Consider the following 9,361-nt stretch of genomic DNA (forward strand, 5'->3'; position numbering starts at 1 on the left):
AAACATAGATGTTTACATCTGCGCTGTAACTTGCACTAATCAACCGAACAACTGCTACTGTTATAACTTTCACATTACTTTTCTCAGTTTATACACTAACTTATTGGAAGTTGCATGTCTACTTTTTATTGCACAGGTACAACACACAATCTGCACTTTTTAAATTATTCTAAATATTCCAAACTATTTAAACATCTTTCAGTATCCTGCTCTGTTCGCACACTACATCTGTCACAGCTGCGATGGCAGATGTGTGAAGCTGAAGTGAGGACCCAAGTGCAGGCAGAGGTTGGTATGAGGAGTGAGTTTATTTAAGTGGAAATGGCGAGGACAGGAACTAAGAAATAACTAAACTGGGAAAATCTAAACACATGAAACTGAAGCCATGTAGAGGAACACAGGGAGACTCAGGGAGACATCACAGATGAACCAGCAACCAGCAGGAGAAAACACGGGGCTTATATATTCACAGAGGCAATCGGGGAAGGGGAGACAGGAGGGAAACACAGCTCGGGGAAATCAGAACTAAAAAGACAAGGAAGCACAGCAGAATACACTAACATGAGACGCAGACCTTCAAAGTAAAACAGGAAGTACACAGAGACAGCCTGGAGGGAGAAAGAGAACATGGAGGAGCACATGAGGAGATGAGGAAACACAGAACACAAGGAGTGGGAACAAAGCACAATACTCACATCACTATATCCACTTAGACACACAGAGGGAGACACAGGGGTCAGCTACACAGAGGGGAAATTACTAAACAAGGAACACAAGAAACTACACCCTATAGAATAACTAAAGACTAACACTGAAGACTTAATACAGAATTCATAATGACAAAAACATAGAAAACTCAAAACATGGGTGTAGCTGCCCAGTTGGAATTACCACTCGTGACGCGGAGAGCTTCGACTGATGCAACTTGATTCTCTCCTCTTTAAACCACCGACAATATGGCACCGTGAAAACTATAAAGATGCACAAACAAATACCATTAAACATTCAAGTAGGAAGTGCAGAAATGTTCACATTTTACTATAGAAAATTATTTTGATTAACCCAAATAGTGATATTGACATAAATCAATAGTTTTTAAACTATTTATGTTACAGCATTTAATAAAATGAATTAACAACAACCTTTCTGTGTCCTAAATACATAAACAATCGTTTGCAATCATTAACCAACCTCTTTCTGCTTCCAAGGGTGCTAATCATGCTGAATCAGCTAGCCAACCTCCTCCATGCACATCTCTTAGCCAGTCTTTCCACACCACAAACAAATGACATGCATACACAATAAAAGACGAATTCAACAACATTGACTCAATGTTGTTGAGTAAACTTTCAAAGTTATAGCATGTGACAGATATATAAAACACATAGTTCTGCATGAGTACCCTCAAAAAACAAACGCTTTTACTCACTCTGAAGCCACGTGTCTCACCGAGAACAGAACAGGAAGTCTGACACAATAAAAGAGGAAGTGCTAGGATACTCTTCAAAATAAAAGCGCAAAGTAAAGTGGCTTTGCCGGCATTTACAATGGGGTCAAAAACCCTGACAATAACATGGGTTTACCACTTATCTGTACTTTAATTTTAATAACTGTACAGTACTCTGTTTTGGTAACTATTGTCCATGATGTAAAAATTGTGTTTCTGCTCTGTGTCCTGTTCTGTTTGAATATGTGCTTTTTTTGGCTGCTGTTGCAACCAAATTTCCCTTTGTGGGGCAATTAAAAGATTATTCTATATTCTTCTTCTAAATTTGAATCCATATTATGACCAGGTGGTCATTTTGAGCAATAGCAGGTTAAAATATGCAACACTGAGTGAGTCACATTTAGGCATAAATTACAACTAAACAGGCACAATATGGAACCGTTATTATTCAATAGTAGTTATACTTGAAGTCACAGCAACAACATTGTAGTACAACCCAACATCCGCCAATTGGCAACAAAAGTACGAAGGGAAAAAAATGATCTCTTTAACAGAACACTTCACAGATCAAAGATGTTTTGTTTATTTGGAAATCACTTTTTGGCACAACACTGCCATTTCTTTCTTCTTTTTTTTTTTTCTTTTTTAATTATCGAGAGGAGGCCAGGACACGCTGGAGAAATTACATTTAATGAAATACAAATGCATCTCTTGGCTGACTTGGTCTGGGCTTGTCTGCCACCTTCACTTCAGATAGTGGACGAAAAATAGTTTTTTTCATGTGTGTTCAGTATATGTAAAACAAACAGTTTTACGTGCAGCTGTGCATGTGCCGCCAATCAAAAGCATCCATCTGATCATCTGTTTGATGAAAACATTTTTGGTTGAAATCTGAAATAAACCAAGACAAAAACAAGCAGGTTGACTTTGTGAAATTTATTTACTTTTGAAAATGTGTCAGTCAGCAGTACAGTGAGAATAACAGCAGTCTGCATGTGTTTAGACTGACGAGCTGTAAGCCTGAAAATTGCTGTCTTTATGTGTGGAAAGGTAACTCATATCAACAGATAGCATACCTGCAAAACTACATGGAGACAATAAGGAGTGTTTTGCATTAAGTCCGGTTTGACACGGAGAAGAAGCAAAAGCGTCAAATGTTTCTTTACACTTTCTGATGAGCAGTGCAATGTTTGCAGATAAAAAAAACATTAAAACATTATTAAAACAATACTTGACTCGCACTAGGATGGTCTTACATTACTAAGGTGATAAATATTCCTGGTCTGAGTAACTGAACACAAATGTATGTGTTGTTTTTTTTAACAATACATGTAGTAATAAATTGAGCATAACATGTTCACAGTGAACAAACAGAGACCTTCAGCTGCCATTTTCTGCAATTTCAGGTGGAAAAGTGTTGTTATTTACAAAAGCACAGTGCAGTTTTCATTGTAGTTGTCTCTGGTAGTCTCAATTTAATCAATGAAATCAATTTAATCAAAGTTATTGATGAGAAAGGTTCATGTTAGCCACTCATGCTCGTTTTCACAGTTCACATTTCAAGTAACTTAATGTTTAAATATCTGACAAAACACCAAAACATGACTTTTTATAAACAGCACCATTTCAAAGATATACAAAAAATAAATAAACAGCACAAAGTACAGAGATAAAAAAAAAAAAGTAACACTCTGGCATAATGAACTGACACTCCTCAGGAGGTGTCTGCCTTCTGCCACTGAGTGTCTGAGTGTCCCTTCATTTGACTGAAAATGGTCCAGTTCTAAAAATAAAAACAAAAACATTTTAGCATCACTGTGTTAATAATGCTGAATAAAAATATTTTTGAACAAAGAACAATAGCTTAGACAAACCAAAGACGGGTTTGATGAATTAGAAAGAAAGTAGAAAAGTAAAAGGTAAGTTGGAAAGAATTGAAATGTGAAAATATCCTGAAGAGTGAAAAAGAAACCAGCAACTTTCCGAGTGCAGTCTGGCAGGATGAAGAGAGACTTACTCCTGAGTGTTTCTTGTTTCAGTTATAATTCACCACGAGCTCTCTGTGCGACAGACAACAGATTTAAGAACAGTTGATAAAGATGCTGTAATATCAGCAGACGACCTGCTTTGAGATCACTTTTTATACCTGACATGGATGAGTGCAGCAACACAGAGCACCAACACCACAGACGACAGAATGACTGAAATCCGGATTCCTTTGAGAAAAACAGGAGATAGAAAGATACAATAATGTGAACAACTATCAAATGACAAAAAAATTGAACATAAAAACTGGCTTTAAAAACACAAATGTTAACACACCTAAATTTCTCTGATTAGATCCTGACTTCTTATCCAAACCTGGAAAAAGAAACACAAACATTAGAATCACAGAGTAATCATTAATTTATGAATCAGTGATGTTGAAACAATTTCTCACCAGCATCATCAGGAATCGTCACCATCACCTCTCTGTGAGGAGCAGAGAGCACTCGTGCTGCACATCCCACCTGTGTGCTGTGTTTACGTGAACCTGAGAGCACAGCTGTAGTGGTGACAGTGAATGTAGCGTTGGTGTTGGACACACTGACAGTGTTGTACTGTGAGAAGCTGAGGTCTTGTTGTGAGACACTGAGTGTTACAGTGGGAGCAGGTCGACCAGTGGCTGAACAGGAAACAACCCACTCTTCAGTAGAGTTTGACTCTCTGACATCAACAACAGGTTCATGCAGCTCTGTGAAGGATCAGGACATATCATCAACATGTTCTTACAAACACACCAGCTGCTCACACATTTATGTCCAGTATGTTTGTTACAAGCACTTGTTGTTGGTTAAAGAAGGTTAAAGTTCTTACCATAGACTTGGAGGCAGGGTTTCCCTGTCAGGGAGCCGTCAGGATAAGTGTTAAACAGACAGTGATAGCATCCTTCATCCTGCTCCATCACATTCCTGATGACTATGGAGCAGTTCTGTAGTTCAGTATGTTTAAACTTAAATTTCTCTGTAAAGCCATCATTCACTCTCTGACCATAGTGCTTGCTGTAGGTGGCGACATTTGTCTCCACATCATGTGAGATTTTCTGCCATGTGACCTGAAGGACGTCTTTAGTGTCCAAGAGCTGACAGCTGAATTCAGCATCTTCTCCCACTGCTGCCAGCACAGTCTGCTGTGTTTGGATCACTGCTGTTAGAGCTGCAGGAGATACAGATCAAGCTGTGAGGCACTTTAAATATAATGTTCAAGTCCAACTTGCTGACACATGAGGTCCAGTGTTACTGGCTATCCCAGTTCCTGCAACACACACTTGTACCTTCAGCCTCACACTGACACTCTGCCTAAACAAATCTGGTAACAGTGTTATTGCAAAAGGAATCAAAGTTGCTTCCAGCTGGTTCAGGTTTTTAGTACATGTTTTTTTTTAGTTCTACTGCAACACCCCGAACACAACCATAGAGGTGCACACACACATGTGCAGATCACTATCCACCCTTTTTAGACACAAGGCAAGATTTTCAGGTTACATAATATATTAGATGTAAGATTCATCCCGATGTCTCCATAGACAGACTTATAATTATGCCAAGGAATGTAAAAAGAAAAAAACAGGCTGTTTTGAGCTTCATTGTTAGCACCCAAGGTCAAATTTGACCTATCATTTTGGCTAATATATCATATGAAAGGGCAGTTAAAGTACATACAATAGTATGTAATGCTTAGAGGTCATACATCACAGGTCAAGGTCAAACTTTTTTTTTCAGTTTGCAGTTTAGGAAAATCTCCAAATTTTAAAGCTAAACCAATAAATGACTCACTGGGGGACATATGCACTTTCTCTGTTTGAGTTCTTTAAAAAACATTTGTTAAAACAACATTATAAAATGACTATTATAAAAACTCCATTCAGCATTAACAATTCTCACATTACCATGTTTGATAAATAATAAATTGTGTGGATTATGGCATGAACCTGTGCAAACATTTTCAGACAACTGTCACTCAGGGCATCATTAGCCATCAAACCGGATACACTTCCTTAGATTGTAAGCTGACATAATATCACAACTTCCACGTTGTCCCTTTTGCCCTTCTTGTTCTTCTACTTTTTCTTCTTCTTTGCCGGTCGACACCAACAATAAGCTGCAGGACCTTATGACTTTTTCAAACTATGACATTCACATATTGAAAATTGATTCAGAGTGAGATTAATTCACCCCCCCACACACGCACGCAGACACATACACACACACGCACACCCCCCCACACACACACACACACACATGCACGCACGCAGACACACACACAAAAGAAAGAAACATACTGGGAATGCTGAAGTGCTGCTATGATTTTCCTAAAGAACAAGCTCCAACAGCCACGTGACCGTCACTAACCCCTCCTAAATACTCAGAGAAACCACAGAAAATAAACTTTAACACTGCCGGTGGTTGTACTTGTCACAACATAATCTAAATTCTCAGGTCACCTTAGTGACCTCTACTGTATAAAAATAAAAATAAAAGTCAATTCTATAAAAGGGTCTGACTCACATACATACAGAAATACATTTTTCTCACCTTTGTCAAAGGCTCCAGAAATGAAAACAGCAAGAAAATAATATAAAACTCCAAAGGAGGACATTGCATTGACTCGCCATTCATTTAAACTCCAGGTTCCTGCTTCTGCAGTTCCTCGAGTTTGATCCAATCAAATGCGTACAGCTCGCGTGGAGTCAAGTTACTCAACGTTTCACGTCACTTCCAGCTCTAAAAGTCGGATCAGCTCCACCATCATCTCTCATTTCGCTGTCCAAACGGAGATGTGAACGCACTTGAGGACAATAAATTACGCTTAAAGTGTTTCGTTCTGACAGAGTGGGCTTTCCACCCACCCCATTAATGCTCCTGTTCAGTCTTTCACCAGACTACCTGCATGTCTCTGGACAGGGATAGCGTTGGTCGAGTGCTGATTGATTGACAAGTGGACGGGAATAGAGTGAAAGCGGAGTTATAGGAGCGGCAGAAGCACAGAAAGCTTACATAATAACAAGAGAGGATTAAATGCACAGACAGCGGCTGCACTGAACACGTTTCAATGTTCGTAACTTTCGATTTCTCTTCAGATCTTTTTCCAGGTCAAGAGCAGCACAACTGTTTGTACACACGTGAAACCCCAATCACCATTCAAACATTTTAATTGTTTGGTTTTTTTTACGATTTTTTCCCCTAAATATCTGCAGTTAAGTCGTTCAGCTGTTCAACTGTCTGATTTTTACACGCGACTTTTGCTACTCTCCTCCTACATGCAGAGATTCATTTGTAATCTAAAGCTCATTAACCCCGAGCTTCTCATGCTCAGTGTACATGTATACCACCAGGTGGCGTAGGCTACTCAGTCTTCGTCACATTAGTTGGCTGGTAGTGATGGTTGTGCGATGCAGGGCAGGTTCAGTCACAGATCACAGTACATCCACCATATGCTTGTTGTAGCGATGTGTTTGTTTTTCAGTAGTTGTCATAGGTAGCTGGTATTGGCACTTTGTATAAAATAAAATGTTAACTGAAGAGTTGTGACTGCTCAGCCTATGGTTCAACAGCAAACTCTTACATCAGTTGGCAGAGAGGAAACAAAAAAGTCTCACTGTATAGGAGTCAGTGGGTTATCACATACAACAGCTGCAACAGCATGAAAGGCAATAATAATAACAATAATATAAACATGTGCAGCCTGGAACTACAGCAAGACGTTACCTTCCTGTAGTTCCTTCTAGCTACGTTGGTACCTGACTTTGACACATATTCAGAGTATCGAGGCAGACTAGAAAAATATGGTTGATGGAGGAATGGTCAGTTTACTCGCTTTATTGTATCACACTGGAGCATTTATGAAATGTTAATAAGTAGAATAACCATATACAGATACTTCTGTCTCCTAAGCCCGGTCACCATAAATAAGGAGGCACGTCTCTGCAGCAGTCTGTTCTGAACGTAACCACAGTGATTTGTTTTACATTTTGTCATGTTACTGTCTCATTCAGTTCATTTTCACCTTGAAACTCTGCACACAATACGCCAGAGTGACAAAGTGAAAATGTTTGCTCGTAATTCTTGCAAATGTATTAAAAAGAAAACCAAAACTATAACACACACATAACTATTCACAGATGTTACCATGACACTGGAAGTTGAGCTCAGGTGTATCCTGTTGCCAATGATCATCTGGCAGATGTTTCTATATGTGTGATGAATTCAGTTGAATTGGACAGGATTTTAAAAGGCGCACACCGGTCTCTATCAGGCCACATAGGTGACAGAGCACAAACCAAGCCATGAAGTCCAAGGAATTGGTTGTATATCTCTGAGACGGGATTGTAAGAAAGTGTGCAGAAAAATGTGTGCAGTATTGAAGGTCCCAAGAAGCACATGGAAACACACCTGGACTTTACCAAAAGGCAAGGACTCTCAGAACATGAGAGACAAACTTTTCTGGTCTGATGAAACAAACATGGAACTCTTTGGCCTGAGTGCCAAGCATCATGTCTGGAGGAAACCAATACCATCCCTATAATGAATGCAATTCCTAATGAACGAAGCCTTAGCTTGATGCTCTCAACTTCTTCTTCTTTTTTTTTTGTATCCAATAATAAACATATAATGTGAAAAGATCCCCAATAAATTACCTTATATCGGGTGACATCCAAAAGTGGGGATGTATTAATGTGTTTTCAAAAACATTTCCTGTGGACGTTTTTAAATAAATCAAGGTTCACACAACTAGGTTGTCTTTGTGAGTTTGATTTACCTTTGCAAAGAGGTCAAACAGCAGTGCAGTGAATAAACTGTTGCATTAGATTTCATTTCAGCAACACGAGCAGCTTGTTTGTTCATTTTCATTTTCATGAATCAATTACTTTAAAAGAGTTTCTAAACAGTCACTTCTCTCTGATAGTGACAATTTGCATTCATTAGTAACCAAGAAACTGACCTCACAGCATGAGTGGTGCTGGTTTCAGTCATTATGGAAATGTAATGTTTATAAGTTTGGGGAAACCTGGAGTCAGCTGAGACAGAAGAATTCACTTGGCTGAGTAACAAAACATTTCTCCCACTGAAAACGTAACATCCAGATCAACAGAATCAACTTTTTTGGGACCGAGAAAGTGTTAGAGGAAAGAAAGTTTTGGCACTGTGTCACGGACCCGGCTCTGGAGGACTCAGGGGGCCATGAGCAGTGGTTATTATTATTATCATGTACACTAAGTTTATTGTTAATTAATAAGAAAACTCCAGAGGATTCCATTCTGAGCTGAAGAAGCTTCTGATAGGTTAGTAGAGTCCATGTGAGTAAATTGGTGGCACAGCTGTGGATGCATATAAGGCAAAACACAGAGCCTGTTTCTGTGACATGGGAAAATCAAGAGATGTCAACCAAAACACCAGGAACAGAACTGTGGAGCTCCATAAGTGTGGCTCAGTTTGAATACAATTTGGTGCCATTTGCAATTAAGAAATACAGATAGTTTCTCTCTTTACTCTTAAAGTTAACAAATATGTTTTTTATATTTATCAATCTAAAAAAATAAACATTTAGTCTGATTTGATGTTACAATTAAAAAAGTGTTTGTGTTTTGATCTGAAGAGTTTGTAAATATCTGTATATTTGATGATTGTCAGCACAAAGAGAGAGAGAGGAACAGAGAGGGAGATGGAGAATGAGGACAGAACAGAGACGGAACAAGAGCAGGTGAGACACACATGTTAGTCAAATGGTTGTTTACCAAAAGTATCAGCGTATAGGTCCTCGTGTATCTCGTACCTAGTGTTTCTTGTTAGGTTTGCTATTTTTCAAATTCTATATTTATTAAGTTCTGCAGGCTTGTTTGCACAACAAGGCGAAATAATTATATAAACTTTTCTC

General features: G+C 38.7%; 1 protein-coding gene across 1 annotated transcript; it reads right to left on the reverse strand.

Moving 5' to 3' along the window:
- Nucleotides 1-2,368: 2,368 nt before the first annotated feature.
- Nucleotides 2,369-6,135, reverse strand: LOC102196437 (OX-2 membrane glycoprotein-like). The gene is made up of 7 exons (XM_005754307.2): nucleotides 6,022-6,135; nucleotides 4,304-4,642; nucleotides 3,888-4,181; nucleotides 3,770-3,808; nucleotides 3,594-3,663; nucleotides 3,465-3,507; nucleotides 2,369-3,230 (listed from the first exon to the last, which is right to left on the reverse strand). Exons 1-6 carry the CDS (start codon nucleotides 6,083-6,085, stop codon nucleotides 3,483-3,485), a joined length of 831 nt encoding a protein of 276 aa, XP_005754364.2. The 5' UTR covers nucleotides 6,086-6,135; the 3' UTR covers nucleotides 2,369-3,230; nucleotides 3,465-3,482.
- Nucleotides 6,136-9,361: the final 3,226 nt, after the last annotated feature.

This window comes from Pundamilia nyererei, unplaced genomic scaffold (assembly GCF_000239375.1).
Source record: "Pundamilia nyererei isolate P.nyererei 1_Seehausen unplaced genomic scaffold, PunNye1.0 scaffold00537, whole genome shotgun sequence".
NCBI lineage: Eukaryota > Metazoa > Chordata > Actinopteri > Cichliformes > Cichlidae > Pundamilia > Pundamilia nyererei.

Bases quoted from the DNA above. Each gene is read 5' to 3' on its own strand.
- LOC102196437 (XM_005754307.2), bottom strand. From the start codon at position 6,085: ATGTCCTCCTTTGGAGTTTTATATTATTTTCTTGCTGTTTTCATTTCT. The intron at 4,182-4,303 runs GTAAGAACTTTA...GATCCTTCACAG, and splicing joins ACCCTGCCTCCAAGTCTATG to AGCTGCATGAACCTGTTGTT. The intron at 3,508-3,593 runs GTATAAAAAGTG...TCTGTCGCACAG, and splicing joins GCTGCACTCATCCATGTCAG to AGAGCTCGTGGTGAATTATA.